The following is a 16,336-nucleotide window of genomic DNA, read 5'->3' as shown; positions in this document are numbered from 1 at the left end:
GCAACATCCAGCAATGAATAGATGTGCAAAGCAGTGAGATACGTATACATTGATGATAGAATTATTCCCGGCCTGGTATCCCAGTTTATCTGCAAGCTCTCCAGCACTCTTTGGATCTGTAGTTGGTTATAGGTTCATGTTATAAGAGTTGGCCTTGTACCTGCTAACGCTCGCTGAGTCAGTTATTAGGGACAGCTTAGTATGTTAGAACAGGGAAGGTAAAACCACTAGCCTAAGAACGACCCACATTAGTCTGATTTCAAAGTTGAGGTTCCCGAAAGGCTTAGTGGGTGTGGAAAATGGGAAAGCGCCATCTCATTTGAATCTGCTTGCAGGTCACCGCAGTGCCATTGGATTCTTACTGCAATGACCGAAGTGCAGAACATGAGCGGCGCGTGCTGAAGGAAGGAGGGAGTCTGGCAGCCAAGCAGTGTTTGTTGAACGGAGCCCCTGAACTGGCAGCAGACTGGCTCAGTCGACGATCCCAGTTCTTCCCAGAGCCAGCTGGGGGGCTGTGGGGCCTCCGGCCTCAGAATGGCTGGTCTTTCATCAGGATCCCAGGTGAGCCCTTCATTCTCTTGAAATGTGTTCTCAGGTTTGGCGAGTGGAGAACCAGGGAGATACTCCATGTGGTGGTTTCAGATATTTGGAATTCAAAGTTTTGGGGGTTCTCTGTTTCCTCTTTTGTCCTCAGTAACTTATAGGTAAGAATACTTAAGTAATTTGTGACTTGAGAGAGAGAAGTGTTTTTCAGATTTGTGCTTAAATACTCCTTTGATAAGCTTACAGCTGAGCAAGGAGCGCCACTCTTACAGAAAGGGTGGGGGGGGGGTGTAGAAATGAACTTGGTAAGAAAGGCTCCGGGTCGAGTGAGTACAGTTGTCTTGTGCAGTTGCCAGTGCTATGAATGACAATGTCGTCACTCACAGAAAGCCTAGTTTAAGTAGCATAAACAGTGTCCTGCCCGAAGCACTAGAGATCTGAATGATAACCAGAAGAAAAACAGTGTATTTTGTGCCAAAAGGCTAGCGGATTCCCAGACCTCCCAGGGTCAGGGTGGTGGATTGAAAGGAAACTAGGTTTTCAACTTTGCTTTAGTGAGACGACTTTTAAGGAAATTGAACACAGGGTTCATGAGCTCCTGTTCTTGGCTTACACCTGCCAGCAAACTAGAGCGGTAGCTTCGAGCTACTGTGTTAGTTTGCGTTGTCCAAATTCTCTGATGCTTTGATTGCATTCATTTTATTGGCATGTGCCTGAAGTAAACTAAAGCTAAGCATTCAAGAGAGAGAATCTGCTGGTTCTAAGAGAGAACTGGATTCAAGGATTTAAGGCCTGGTTTTTCCATTTTAATGTTAACTTTGTCAAGTGTCAAGAGACTGCAGGTCAATCTGTTAGTAGCTTTGGGGGTACTTTGACCTGGAAGATGGCATTTTGGATGTATGAGAGCAATATGTTAAATGGCCTCCTCTATGACTTGGAAATGGGAAAGCAGTGGATAAAGGTATGTTGCTGGAAAAGAAGGGAAAAGCCCAAGTGTAAAGCACGCCTGAATACTGGTGGGAATAGAGGGATGGGATCCAGCACGGATGGAAACCACAGACTCTCAGGCGGAAGATGAGCACAGGTATTGAAAGAAGCAAGACAACACCTTGTTTCTCCTTTCTCTCATCTTCATTCTGACTGCTTAGTTCCCAGTACAGGAGTAGAAGGCTTATTGCTGGTGCTGTGGGAATCTCTTGTGGCTTTTCCTGTTCTTTGAAAGAAAAATGGACCTTGTTTAAATAGCAGGAAGTGTCTGAGTTCTTTTTGCATCGATAAAAAGCACCAGCCTCACTGGCTGTTTACTGTGAGAACCAACCAGCTCCTCACTGACCCTATTGTGCTCTGTAGACTGGCTGGGGCGGGGAACGGGGAGGGGGGTGGGGGGGGGGTCGCTGGAACCTGTATGTTATATCTCTTTCCTCTGTACTTTTTTATATTTTATGTCTCCCTGAGAAGGGTTGGTTCCATCATATTCCTTGAGAGACTAACCAAAGTCTCCTGGATTTCACACCTTGCATGCATCTCCCTGTTTCACCAGGAGAAGGATGTACAATCCCTTCAAAAGTCTCTTCTCCTTGGTAAAATAGGGGGTATTATTTAATCTGTTACCCTGATTTTACTGCCGCTGGATACATTTGCTTGATCTCTGAACAGGATCTTATCCTGTGGTCAGTAAGAACTTGGATCTAAGTAAAAATACTATACGATTATACCAGAGAATTGCAGAAAAGATTGCAAGAGAGTAGGTCTGTTCATTTCAACATTTTTTGAGCTCCCGTGTTAAAGAAAGGGCTGGGCACAGGTTTCCCTTGGCAGAATCAGCCTGATTTCTAGGGAATTGGGCTTTTCTGGCCTTTACACCCTGCTGAGCTATAGGTTTGCTCTTGTCCCCGTGTAACTTTGGTAGCTCCTAAAAAAATGGGTGTGGATGCCAGGCCCAGAAGTCACTGGTGTGTACAGGGAAAGAAACCAATGTTTCTGCATATCTTTCTAAGGACAAATAAATACTGCAGGCTGACTTCCTCTGTCTAGCATGCTCACCAGACGCAGAAATGTTGTTCATTGCTTAAGCATTTTAAGGCTACTCTTTAAGTCTTTCTTCTTAGGCCTTTTCCTTCAGGGCAGTCCAAAGAAATCTAGTCTGTGCACTTTCGCCTCCCCCACCTCCACAATGACACATTAATAACAGGTACGACTTCTTGCTTCTTTCAGGTGCGTCAGAGTTCCTTCCATCTAAGTGTGTGCACAGCGTCATCTCTGAGCTTTCTGAATCCTTGCACCAGTTCATTCTGGTTAGCAAAGTAAAGTAGATGTGGGAAGCAGGAGTGTGTGAAAACCATTGAATCGGGGTTTTGAGATGAATTGAAGCTTCTCAAAATTTAGACACAAGACAGATTTGTATGTGTTTAAATATTTGTGTTGAGGGAGTATATGCGAATGGAGAGAGAAGATAGCAGGCTGCAGAAACCTGATGAGCTTAGCTTGCCCACTCTTGCTCAATGTCTGATAAATATAGGGGCTTCTTTTTTTTTTTTTTTTTTTTTACTTTCTTATGCTTTCAATCAGAAAAGAAATGTATTGTCTAAAGCTGATTGGTAGCTCTGTGGGGAATGATTAGGAGGCATGAAAATTAAGGGACCCCAGGGAATCCAAATAAAGGGGAAAGGTAACAGTGACAAGAAGAAAATCGAAGATACTTATGAAAGCATTGCTCGCTGCCTACTCAGACTGGGAATTTATACAGGCCCCCTGTCTGGTGCCAGAGAGAGGGCTTAGCAATCGCTTCTGTCCCCGCTGCAGTCATTTGATTGTGTTGTAAGGAGGCCAACAAAAAGAAGAGCGCTTCAATCATCTAAACAGGACCAAACAAAGAGGCTGAACAAAGGTGTGCGCCGCTACCTCGGGCGGGGGCGGAGGGAGAGCTGTGGCCTGGCAGCGGTCCGAAGGTGGGAAAAGGCCGGCTGCAGTGCACAGGAGTAAACATCCAGGACCTGTGGCTTTGTAGCAAAAACAGAGTGGCTGGTGATTTGTTACCGTGTTGTCAGCACATCCGTTCGCGTCGAGTTTCTACAATAATTGTGTACTTGGCAAACAGTGGCAAGAGCTGAGAAATGACTGTGGAGAACGTTCGGATTGCTCTGCAGTTCTGAGGAGAAGCTATGGGTTCAAACCCAGAAGCTAAAGATAGATAGTATGTTTTTCTTAACAGTTTTTTGTTTTACTTTTAGTTGTTAGTTGTCTATTTAGTGTCTCTGGCCTTTCTCTCTCCCTTTTTGTGTCCCACAGTCACTTCCATATACACTCTTAAATCTCCCAGCTCCTTAAGCCTCATCTCTTCCCCTCTTAATAACAGCAATTGTTCGGGGCATGTTTATGGACCAGTCTGCAAACAGGAAACTCTCCTTCCTGAAATGTGATGGGAGTTGAATGATACTGAATGGATAAGATGAAAATTTGTGAGTTAAGTGTTCTTTAAAGATCTTTGGCTGAAATGATTTTTTTTTTTTAATGGGAAGAGGAAGGAGACAGCACTAGTTAGTGAGTGAAAGCAACTTCCATTTCACAGAAACTCAAAGTCAATCTTTCTGAAAAACTGAACGAGCCCTAGTGTCTTTATTGAATTACAGCTTAGCGTAATGACATTCCCCAGCCAACCTTTTGGAAATCATCCAGGAGAGGGAGTTTGGGGTTTTTTTTAAAAAAAGGCAGAAGTGGGTATGTTCATTTGTGTTTCTTGGTGTTTAAGTTTCTCCAGGGGCAGGCAGGAGCAGCCCTTGTTTCTTTACATTCTCATGCTTTCAGGGGGTAAACCATTTAGCCACAGAACAGCAGAACCAGGTATCTGGAGGTAGGATGGACAAAGAAACATTAGGTCCCTCAGGTCACTTACAGATATGACATGGACATTACTCGTAGGTTTCCATGACCTGCTGTCCCCTGAGTTGGAGCAGGGAAGCTTTCAAGTGTCTGTGTCTGATTGGGAACTCTCAGTTGGGAGGGAACCCACACCTCCCTCTTTCAGGATATTTCTTCCCAGAGCACTGCTGGATCATGTTTTAATGCTGCTTTGCATTCTTCTCTAGAGTACTTTCCTGCTCTCAGGATGACAAGCATCCTGGTTGTAGTAATTGGGGCTGCATACAGCTTTGCAGTGAATGATTTTGCTGCTTCAATTAAATACAGTTTTCCCCTCCCCCCTTTTCTTCTCCATAGGCAAGGAGAGCCTCATCACTGACAGTGGAAAGCTGTATGCCCTTGATGTCCTGCTGACTCGGCTCAAGTCTCAAGGACATAGGGTCCTTATCTACTCCCAGATGACCAGGATGATAGACCTACTTGAGGTAGGAGAAGAAACCTTGGTGACTTAGGACACCTTGACATTTAACTTTCAGGAATCAGATGCCTGTGACTAATACCAGTCCTGCTTAGTGCCAACTCAAAGCTCATCTTTGTGATTTTATTCTCTATAGAGGAGGAGAAACAGCGAGTGCAAAGGTTTCTGCCTCCCTTCTTATAACAATGAAATAGAACACCACTAACTGCTTTCCATTATTAGGGAAGAAAGCCCCTCATTTTAGATCAAAACCTAAATCAAAACCTAGGAATTTCTCGAAAAGTCCTCTGAAATTTTGTATGGAAAACAAGATTTGGGATGAGTTCTCCATTTAAAAAATTCAGAATGTGGCTTTTCAACGTGAGTTATGGTAGTGATTCTCAACTTGACTACATATTGCAATCTCCTGGGGAAGCTTTAACAAATACTGATGATGTCTGGTTCTATCCCCAGAGATTCTTACTTAATAAGTTTGGATGCAGCTTAGATATCAAGGTACTTAAAAGCTCCAAGATTATTCTACTATGCAACCAAAGTTGACAATCCCTGGGTTATACTGAAAGATACAGCTGTGTCTTACTGTGCAAGGCAGCTTTTGTTTCTTTAGTTACCTCTCTGTTGACATTCTCTCTGCTTTCTTACTGCCTGAGTAGTCACTTGTTACTTGAGAGAGAGGAAGTCATGGACAGAGAAAAAGGAGAATGAAAGTGAGGACAGATAATCAGAAACCATTTGAGTAAATTTCTAGTATAAGAAAGTTGGAGGAGCCGCTAGTTGAAGAGGCTAAAGCACTTGGATGTCAGTTGTGTATAAATACTCGCATGTGTTTCCGTGGGTTTTATGTCTCTAATGCTTCCTATTTTAACCCTGCTACTCCCGGGAGTATTTGGTAATAAATAAATGGACGTTGAACCATGATTATCCCTGTCTCGGAATAAAGGAGCAGGGTTCATATCAATATGGAAGGAAGGAAGGATAGCAACAGGGAAGAATTTTTAGGCTCTTTGGAAGCCAAAGCTGGCTTGCTGAATTTTGCAATGAATTTATTTGAATTTGGTGGCAGGCTCTACTTAAATAACCTGGCAACTTCTTTTAGCAAGAGACATAAATGATATTCGAAATAAATTTAATCACCAAGTCGTAGGTTTAATACGAGTGAATATAGTGAATGTTGTCAACAAGTCACACTTTCTGATTTGTATTATGAGTAGGTTACCTATTTGTAAGTGGTGGAAGGTGCTTATAAGTCACTGTAAGAGAGGGGATTCAGCCATTGTGTTTGATATAAATCTTGACTGCGTTAAAGGTCCTAACAGCAGTAATTCAAAATAAAAGGACTGCTGCATCTTTAATGTTCTCCTCAAAGCAATGATGCTAAGACGGTATGAGTAACTCACCATCAGTGGAGCTCTTCTTAGGTAAAGTGCACTTGGCTTGTCCTGAAGAGGCAGTCAGGACAGAGTAAATGAAGTAGTGATTTTACACTGCTGAGAATTACAGAAAAAGCAATACGGTAAGGATTTTGTAAGGGAAGTGACATCTTTCTTTTTCAAGGCTATGTAAGTACATCATAGAGTCCTAAAAGTTGATTCATCCTAAAGGGAAGTTTAAGGGAAGGTGGGTGAGCCACCAAAAAAATAAGCTGCCTCTGGCAGCTGCAGGTGAGTGTGGGTGGTTTAAGTGTGGGACAGTCCTACATTTCAGTCCGTCATTCTGCATGTTACACACTTCTAGGTGTTACAGGAAAATTTGGGTTTGTGCAGGAAGGAATGCAGGTGTGAGCCGGTATAAAGTTTAAAGTAAAAGTAAGTTTATTTAGCAGAGAGCAATAAGAAAAGAAAGGAAAGGCCACCCAACAAACAGAGTGGTGGTCTCTAGTTGCTAGTGGAAGAGAGACCTCCTCCATCTGACGGGCTAGAGTCTATGTGTGTTTCTTGTTTCCATGGAAAACTTCTTGGTATGGGGAACTTCTGCAAGGTACAAGAAGAATAAGGGCAGGGTTACCTTTAACTTTTGTAAGGTACAGCCTGTGGCTAGTTTGTAATAGGCTTAATTACAGGGATGGCCATAATGGTATCTCTTTATGGTCTGTTCTGTGTGATTGATTAACATCTGCCCAAGTCCTGTGTCTGACAGCACGTGGGCTGCAGACTTGGAATCTCCAACCTTCTAGTTCCTTCTTCTGGGAAAATAGTCCTCATGCCCCTTTCCTATATTATAGGTACTCATAAATATTACTAAAATAAGTAAATCAAAACATGATCATGAGTTTTATTCAGGATGAGAGCTGTAAACCTTACCCACCAGGATCACTTTATCTCTCTCTAATCCAGCAGGTTTTTTGAAGGGGCAGGGGGTGTGAATTTTTTGGGGAGGCTTTGCAGACAAGGCAGCTTGAAAACCTTCTCTAAATGTAGTTGCATCTCTATGGGGAATTCCAAATTAGGAAAAAGCAAATTCAAAGCCTGCATTTCACAACTGCTAACATTCTTTAGCCATATGTATAACATACATCTAGGATGCTGAAGCCAGAAAATGTTGCAGCTATTTGTATGTTTTACTGAAAAACTGAAATGAAATTATTGTCGTTTCCATAATACTACACTATTCTTTTTTATTCAACATTAAATTTCCTAACAGTTCATTCTTTGTGTGTCTGTTTATTTGTTTTAGTATGATTTACCCAAATGAAACACATTCTGTATTCCAAGAGGTTAATCCGCAAACAGAATTTATTTTGTGGGCATGAACTTAAAGTGCCCACAATGTTTAGTAAATGTCTAATCATTTATTGAAATGTAAATAAATATCTTGGGACAGTGCAGTGTTAGGTCTACATTTCTTTAACTTTGCAAATAGTATTCTAAGCTTTCAGTCACTTTCCTATTGGAATCTTGTACTATAAACATTCATTAGAGCTATGCTTCAGCTTTAAAACCTAACCTGGTGCATGAACCCTAAGGATCAGGATGTAGCAAGGCCCTCTGTGTAGGTGCTTTCTCTTCAGTACGCTTGACCTCTTCTTTAAAGAAATACCTTGACCCTAGCCTTGCTTCTTTATTTGCAAAGTGTTGTGGTTTTTATTTGTGTTTTAGATTTTTTTTTTTTTTCAGGATTCTCTTTTTCCCTTGACATCCTATACTCAGTATGTCAAGGAGGGAAAGAAAGAAAAGCTTCCAGTAGAACCAAAGTTAGAAACTCACAGGGGGCATTGAAGCTCTGTTGTATAGTGTGAAATATGTTAGCATCTCTTTCATACAGCAGCCTTTTTGGTTTTTTTGTTATGTGCCTTAGCCTTCCTTGGCTGTTTGTCTATTTCTGGGACTCAAGAACTAGAAGACAGTAAAAATTCACATACTTCTATATGGCCAGGTTTCCATTTTGTGAGAAATACTAGATCTGGACGCTTAGTATTTGCTCAGTATTTTCTAAAGTGATTGATAGCTTCTTTCTCTTGGGCAAAAATCTGGCTTTAATTTAAATTTCTTGTGAATATATCAGATCTTCTTCCAAATAGAATTCTGTAATCTGAAATGCTTTATCCTTTTCCACGGTATCCAAATAGTATTTCTGGATAGGGGATAAAGGAGTCTGCTTAATTTCCAGGGCCAGGAATTTTTAGTGTGCCATGGGCAGAAATCAAGGACATAAATAGGAGAGGATATGATAGACCACTAAATGCTATGTTGTGGTTTATTTTATATTTACGGAATCACCTGTAGGGTCTTGGCTGGTAGGGGTACTATGGAAATAGACATAGCCCCTGTGCAATTGGGATGGTGGTGTCCAACTGGATGTCAGACAAAACTTTCCCTACTGCCATCATTTTTACTCTAGTTTGGGACCTCTCCCCTGCACATACACTCCTTCTCCCCCCCATATTCTAGTACTTGCCTACAGATGACTTACATTATCTCTGGGTCGTCTCTTTTGAGATTCATTCCTGTTACATCAAGCAACTGAGTCTATAGTTTAAGAAAATAAGCCTCAGTATTTTCTATGCGATACAACAAAAGTGTTGGAAAGGGTCAGCCAACTGGTAGTGTATGTGGTGTGATTATTAAGTACGAAACCCAGACAAATCTTGAATTGCACCAATATATGAAAATAGTGCAACACAGAATTAAATCCAGATAATCCATAGCTAATGGTGATATTTGAGACACTGGCTTGTATAACATGCGCAGTCAGCAAGTACCTCACTAGGGAAGGATTCATGCTGAACAGACTTTCTATCATTTATGGTCTGGCTTCTCTTAGAACTCCAGTTACCTTTGGGAGCTGTGATTCTGAACATACTGGAAAGCTGGGTATTCTAAAACTGTCCCATGGAATGAAAAGCAAATTAACTAGCATTTTCATTAGTTCTTAAGAATGATAGAACGAAATATGTCAACTTACAACTGTACTATATTTGTTCTGTGTAGTTTATTTTCATGCCAACTGTAAGCAAGGCATTGTGCTAGGCAGATGTAAATACCAGTTAAACGTGGTCTTTGACTGCAAGAAATGTATCTTTGGAGGGGTGTGTGTGTGTGTGTGTGTGTGTGTGTGTGTGTGTGTGACAAACACAAATAACTGTCAAGTGTACCTTGATACTGAAGCCAAAAATGAAGCCTAAACAGAACTGAAGAAAGCAGGAGGGATACATTTATTTCTAACTCGGTTGCTTGAGGAAGGCTTCATGTAAACAGTAACATCTGAACTGAAGTTAAGTAGAATTTCAGCCGTCAGTGCGAAGGGCATTCCAGACTAAGGAAGCCAGATTTATTATAAAAAGGCACAGCGATGGGCAGTGGGTAAGTAGAAGACATTTGGAGGAGTAGTTCATTGTGACGAGCATATCGTGTAGAAAAGGAAGTAACACAAGTAGTGTGAAGGCAGATTATGGTGGGCCTGTGCTGTGAGTGCTGTGAGATCAGGCTTGCTTCACAGCGCTCTGAATCAGATCAGGGAAGGAGAGCTGCCATGTTTCACTCACTTGGTGCGATTTACCTGCACAACAGAGAAGTTGTAATAGACATTGAGAAGAGCCTCACTTTTTTCTGGTGATAGACCCCAAAGATGGAAAGGGGCATAGCCAGGTAAACAGGTACACCACGTCTGTAGCTTTGTGGATCATACTGAGTCTTTCCCTCGGGTGGTTTTATGAAAGTGAAGTTGGGTGAAATGAACATCAGAGGCAACTTTGAGGAAAAGAAGCCTGAGAATGGAAATTCATGTTATAGATCTATGAGCATTTGCCTTTATTTTTTTCAAGTGCCCAATTGTCCTTTATAACGATGATGAATGGGGCTTATGGACAGAATATACTAAGAACCTTATGGGACTTCACACCCCTCTGCCATTATTTCCCTAGTGGTGGTGAGCTTCTGTTCCATTTGGGAAACAGTAGAGGGGTTAAGCCAAAGGCTCGGTCTACCCAGTCCCAGTCCCAGCTCCAATACCTACTGTCTTTGTCACTTTAGAGACCTTACTTAATGTCTGTAAAATGGGAGTGACAATAACATCACCAACGTTTAAAGGCCGTAACGAGGGTTAGATGAGCAAAATCAAGTAAAATACATAGAATAGTGATTGTCGCTTAGGAAAGGCTCAGGAAACGCTAGCCCTCATCATCATCACTACTACCGTACTACAAGATGAACCTAGTCCTTGCGTTACACCACTGGGTACGGGAGCATTTGCTTTCATTTAGGATACTTTAAGGAGTGAGAGGCACTTGCGGAAACTATTTTGAGTTATGCTGATACCCCTGTTTGCAGGCCACTGCTGAGAAGTAGTACTGAAGGGTATGAGCCAGAGCTGACCTGTTTTCTCAACTTGTATGTAAACTGGTGGGATGGGGCAAAGGATAAGAGACCCAGACAGAGATTGAGCCGGTGGGGCCCTCGACTCCCTACCCTTCTTTATCGACCAGGCCTTTTTCTCTATTTTATGTTGGAGCGATTCCAGTGCTTTAAAAAGAGCATAAGGATGTGTTCTACAACAGTGTTCCTCAAACCTCAATGTACTCACAAGTCTCCCATGTTAAAAGGCAGATTTGATTTGCTGGGTCAGGATGTGCCCCTCAATTCCGAATTTCTACCAGATTTCAGGTGTTGCCAGTGCTGCCTCTGAGAGCCGTGCTAAAATAGTTAGATTCCAAGGGAGCCGCCCTGCCTTCCCTCCATAATGGTTGTTCTTAGCTGCAGAGAGAGGGTATCTATCGCAGTCATCGCTGGATCTTTTAAAAAATAAATCAGTCCACACCCTGGCCTAGACCTACAAGCCCGTAATCCCTGGGGTGGGTCCGGCATGGGTATTTTTAATCCTGGTTGAGAATCACTACTCAAATGCCAAGAGTACGTCTTGTCCATAACCCCTTTGACTTCTTTAACAAATTTAAAAAATAGTATCTACTAGAACTGTATAGGTCTCAAGACTTCCTAAATGTTAAAAGCCATGATTTTTCTTTGATTCAAGCGGTGTTAGAGCTTACTTTGGGTAGTAGTTACTGATCCATAAGAATTGATTTGGGAGTACTGGTGTTCGTATTTGTTTAATTAAAGGCAGATACTAAATTATAAGACCTCTGGGAAAGGGAGATGGTCTACATTTGGTTTCTCTTCTCTTTCTGCTGCTTTAATTGGAGCAAAAGGAATTCTTGATACAAGGCTCCAGGAAATGTAATCATACTGGTAGATCATTTTCTAAGCCTTTCCTAAATACCAAAAGTAGACTTAGGTGAGAGATACCTTTGGTTTCTACAAGGTGCCTAGAGTAAGGAAGGGCTGGATGATGGTTAGTCTTTCTGTCCCATAAGCCCTTTTTAATGTACAGGGGTGCTAAGCATGACACAGTTCCTATAAACCACAGTAAATCATCGGCAAGCGGTAGCCAGCCAGCAGTGGTCCTCAGATGGGAGTAAACTACGGAGAGTTGGGGCATGACTTGGAGAGTTTTGCCATCTTTAAAAGATATCCAACTGCAAAACTCAGCAAATAGACAGTTTCTAATTAACAGGTATCAGCAGCTGGCTTTGAAAAGAATATAAAGTGCTAAGTACTATCAAATCATTTGTCATTAGAATTTCTTTTTGTTTTAACAAAATAGAACTGAATTTTATACTAAAACGAGATGTTTTTAGGATCATAGGAAAACAACTAGGAATGGAAGTGGGCACAGTTCTTAAAATTAACAGTCAGAAGAAATTAGGCATTTCTTTCTAGATGAACATTTGATTAAGTATCTTTTCTAAACAGCCTAGAATTTTAAAGAGACATGTAGAATAGATTTGGTATAGCCAGAATTTGTGAATGAAAGAAATACTGAATTGCTTTTATAGCTCAGTCTTTATCTTTTAGATGTTTTTCTATGGCATGGCATGAGGATTATAGACATTCCTCTTATTCTGCTTTTAACTGCTTTTTCCATGTCCATTTACTAGTTGTTTTTAAAGCTATTTACTGAAATAGGATCTAAACTCATCTAAGCCTTCTGAAATCCCACTACTCCCCTGGGTAGGAGAGCAAAGGCTGAGAGCAGTAAACTGAAAATATTCACTTCTGTTGCCTCAGTAACAGGCTTTCTGTAATTAGCATTGGTTTGATTATGGTCTAGGACATATATCTCTGGTATTGTGTGGAACTTGATATATAAATGATATGAACAGCAAGATCTACAAGAAGATTCATTCAGTTCCCTCTCTGAGGTTAGAAGTGCTGTTTTAAAAGGCCAAATGCTGCCTGTGCAAGAAGCTCACCCTTTGGTTAAAATCCAAATCTGTAGGATGCCTGTCTGTATAATCTCATTTTGTTCTGGATGGTGGCATTCCCTGATTGGATTAAGCTGCCAAGGTAGTACGCCTTTAAAGGCCATCATCATGCTATCAGTTTTCACTTTCTTTCCAAAATTCCACCTAATCTAAAACACCCCTACTCTTCTGTCATTAACCCTGTTCCATTATAAGGCTATACCACTAAATGGGAACTTGAGGTTCACTGTGGCTGAATATTTTCTGCCCGTCATTCATTATCAAAGCCCTTAAAAAATGACCTGGAGACAGAAATAGTAAATAAGTAAATACATATATATACATACACACACATACATAAAACACAATGAGAATGTATGCCTCAGTGAACTTGTCTGCAGTGTCAGCCAGCTTCACCTCCCAGGTACCCTAGCCAGAGACCTCTCCCAAGCTGTTAGGGTTTTGGCTCTTACGTGCCCTAAGAGTAGGCTGCCACATACACTGCACCAGCCATACCAGATTGTAGCAATGATGTGTGCTGAAATACCCAGCCAGGTATAAGTTATGAGAGTATTGCAATAAAAGAACGTTTGCACAGAAAATTAATTCACTCAAACCTCTCCCAAACATAGAAACGATTAGCCTTTTTCAATAGGGAAAAGTTATTTTAGAATTGAAATAACTGTTTCATGGTGTTTTTTATAAACAGGCAGCTGTGTTGAGTTGTTGATAATAGTTCCTCTACAAATGGACTTGCTGAAATGTAATCCTTTCATCAGAGGTAATGAAAGAGGAAATCAGTGCTCATTTGGATCTCATCTGTAAGAGGAATCGCAACTTCAGAAAATGGAGATCTGTCCTCTTCACTGCATCTCCTGAAGTCTCTTCTCCATTCTCAAAAGTTGTAATTCCTCTTACACGTGATGTTAAGAACATTCTCTGCCGTGGAAAGTCACTTTGTCTTACATTCACTCTGATGCTTAGGCCTCCCTTCACAGTGACACATGCTTTGCTGAGAAAAGGAAGCTTAGGCTATACATTCAAGGACTTTGGTCAGCAAGGATTTGCTGGGGAGAAACACGGTAGGGTGAGTGTTACTTATTTAGTCCATAGCTTTGAGAAACATCTGGTTGGTACCGAGAAGCCATTTTGGTTTAGACGTTTCCTTTTGGGGTTGGTTTGTTTTTTCATGAACCCTACAGAAATCTGCAGGAGTAAGATCAGTTTCCAAGTTGAAATTGAGGGGGGCTGTAGTCTTCAGGTTACCCTCGAGTTTTACGCACTAGCGATAAACTCATTTACAAATTAAATTCCTGTACTTTTGAGGTTGCTTCCTCCTCATTCTGGATATGATGACTTGCGCCAGGTATGGATGAGGTGGAAGGTGGGTAGATGCTTATGGTAATTGGAACACAGTAATTTGCATCAGACTGATGATATCTTTTTACTCTTGATTGACAGGAATATATGGTTTATAGGAAGCATACCTATATGAGGCTTGATGGCTCATCTAAGATCTCGGAGAGGCGGGACATGGTTGCTGATTTTCAGAACAGGTAATGGTAACAGGAATTAGAAAAATCCTCGTTTGATTTTCCTCTGGGGCTTGAGGTGGTGAGTTCAAAAGAAATACCAACACATTTCAGATTGTTAAGTGATCGTGATATATATAGTTCCTGCCATTTTAAGGGGTAGCTAAATCTGCTTATAGCAGTTCAGATCTGTGTGTGTGTGTGTGTGTGTGTGTGTGTGTGTGTGTGAGAGAGAGAGAGAGAGAGACAGAGAGAGACAGAGAGAGAGAAATACTTGATGATTTTTGTATTTGAACTCTGCTTCTTACTAAATCCGTCCCTGTTTCTTTGGGCAATAAAAGAAATGATTTCTGAGTATGACCCAATTATCCTTATGTGGATAATACATATGTAGAAAAAAATCCACAAGGCTGTATTCCTAAATCCACAACACTCAGTGGCTATATATGTGGGTGTTGACTTATAGTTGGTGTTAGTTTGTTTTTGCTTACCTCTTTTACTTGTATGAGTTTTTTAAAAAACCAAAAAACAAAAAGCCTTCCTTTTCCCTGCTTTTTCTCCAGCATTGTAGTAGTACAGTACAGTATGACAAATTGCAGCAGTGTGCATTCTGTTCAGCTGGCACCTCTCAGTTACAGTACTTCTACCTGATAATGAGCCTATGAAATTTCAAATACTGCCTGCTGGATGCTGATGGCTTACAGAGCCATAATTATCCTAAGTGCAGGTTCTCATTGTAATAAGCGGAGTCTGGTTACTGCTCTCTCCAAGGAGAAAGCCAAGCTCTGCTAGTGACAGGTCTGCTGAACTCCACCCTTAATTTTCTTCCTGAAACCTGGAGAACTAGGAATAGAGTAACTCTTGATGTTTTATAAATCAGAACACTCTTTGAATTTCTGGTCTTTGTGTAGTCTGTTAATATTTAACTTTCATGTTCTTGGGAAGAAAATTAAGTACATAGCTGTTTGTATTTAGGTTACAATTTTTAATTTCTTTCAGTTTTAAAGCACGGTTTATTTCAATTGTAAACCAATTTAGTATAAAACAAATCCATATTTCAACATAGAATGCCCTCTGATTGAGAATTTTTGCTTTTGAAAATTTTTGCTATTGCATGATCCTTTACAGTGAGCACAGGTAAGGAGATTATATCCTGATGTTTACAGTGTATACTCAGACCAGTAACTTCTAAGTGGAAGCTATATGTCTGATGTTGGCGGCTGATTGACTAATAGTGGGAGGGAAGGTCTGCCTTGGACTTGTTTCAGTTTGTTACCTTGGACCAGCTGTGTGGATGGCCTTAAACTAGCTTCTCACCTCGCGGAAGTAGCAGCAGATTCCTTTTTTTTTTTTTTTTTTTTTTGTAATTTTGTTATTGGAGAACAGTTTGTTTCTCCAGGACCGATCAGCTCAAAGTCGTTGTCCTTCAATCTAGTTGTGGAGGGCGCAGCTCACTGGCCCATGTGGGAATCGAACCGGCAACCCTGTTGTTTAGAGCTTGCACTCTAACCAACTGAGCCATCCAGCACCCCCAGCAGATTCTTAATTTGATTATTTGAGACATGTAGAAGCATAGTAGTGTCCCCAAGACCCCCATTGGGTGGGATGCCCCCAACTGTAAAAAGTTTACCAGCTGATCTTCAGCTTTTCTTCATTCTGAAATCAAATGAAACATATTTTACTGTCTCCTTACCTTTTCCAATCTAAGAGCTCCAACAGACAAGAATGTACAAAATTTATGGACTGTATTTTCCGCCAGATTGCCTGTATTTTCTCCAGGCGTGCCAGCATCTCTCATGTAGGCACACTGGTATGAGGTGGCATGAGTTGTGTGTTAGAAGAAAACCCATTAAGTAATCAGTATTGCACCTACTACTGTTTGTGTTTATTTTCCACTAATATGTTTGATATTGTACATTTGAGGAGCTCATGAACACCAAAGCTATGTTTTTCTAGTAACAACTAGCATCATTATATATTAAAATGCCTATTGAGGAAAATTTGAGAGATATTTAATGAAGAAAATAAAAATCACCCACAATCCCATCACTGAACAGTTTGTTATATCCCTTAGTCTTTAATGTGGGTGGTTTTATTTACACGTTGATACCATATTATAGATAAGATTGTATGTTCTGATTTCATCACCTAACAGTTATATCACAAACGTTTTTACATTTCATTTAAAAA

General features: G+C 40.9%; 1 protein-coding gene across 2 annotated transcripts in view; it reads left to right on the top strand.

Annotated features, from left to right (window-relative positions):
• The window catches only part of INO80 (INO80 complex ATPase subunit), a 108,536-nt gene that overhangs the window by 72,753 nt on the left and 19,447 nt on the right, over positions 1-16,336 (top strand). For both annotated transcript variants that reach the window (XM_081048215.1, XM_081048214.1), the window contains exons 26-28: positions 336-561; positions 4,759-4,886; positions 14,076-14,170. In XM_081048215.1, the coding sequence (XP_080904341.1) occupies positions 336-561; positions 4,759-4,886; positions 14,076-14,170 (449 nt within the window). The remainder of the gene's footprint in view (positions 1-335; positions 562-4,758; positions 4,887-14,075; positions 14,171-16,336) is intronic.

This window comes from Rhinolophus hipposideros (genome assembly GCF_964194185.1).
Source record: "Rhinolophus hipposideros genome assembly, chromosome: 5".
Classification (NCBI taxonomy): Eukaryota; Metazoa; Chordata; class Mammalia; order Chiroptera; family Rhinolophidae; genus Rhinolophus; species Rhinolophus hipposideros.
This window is presented reverse-complemented; position numbering and strand designations above follow the sequence as displayed.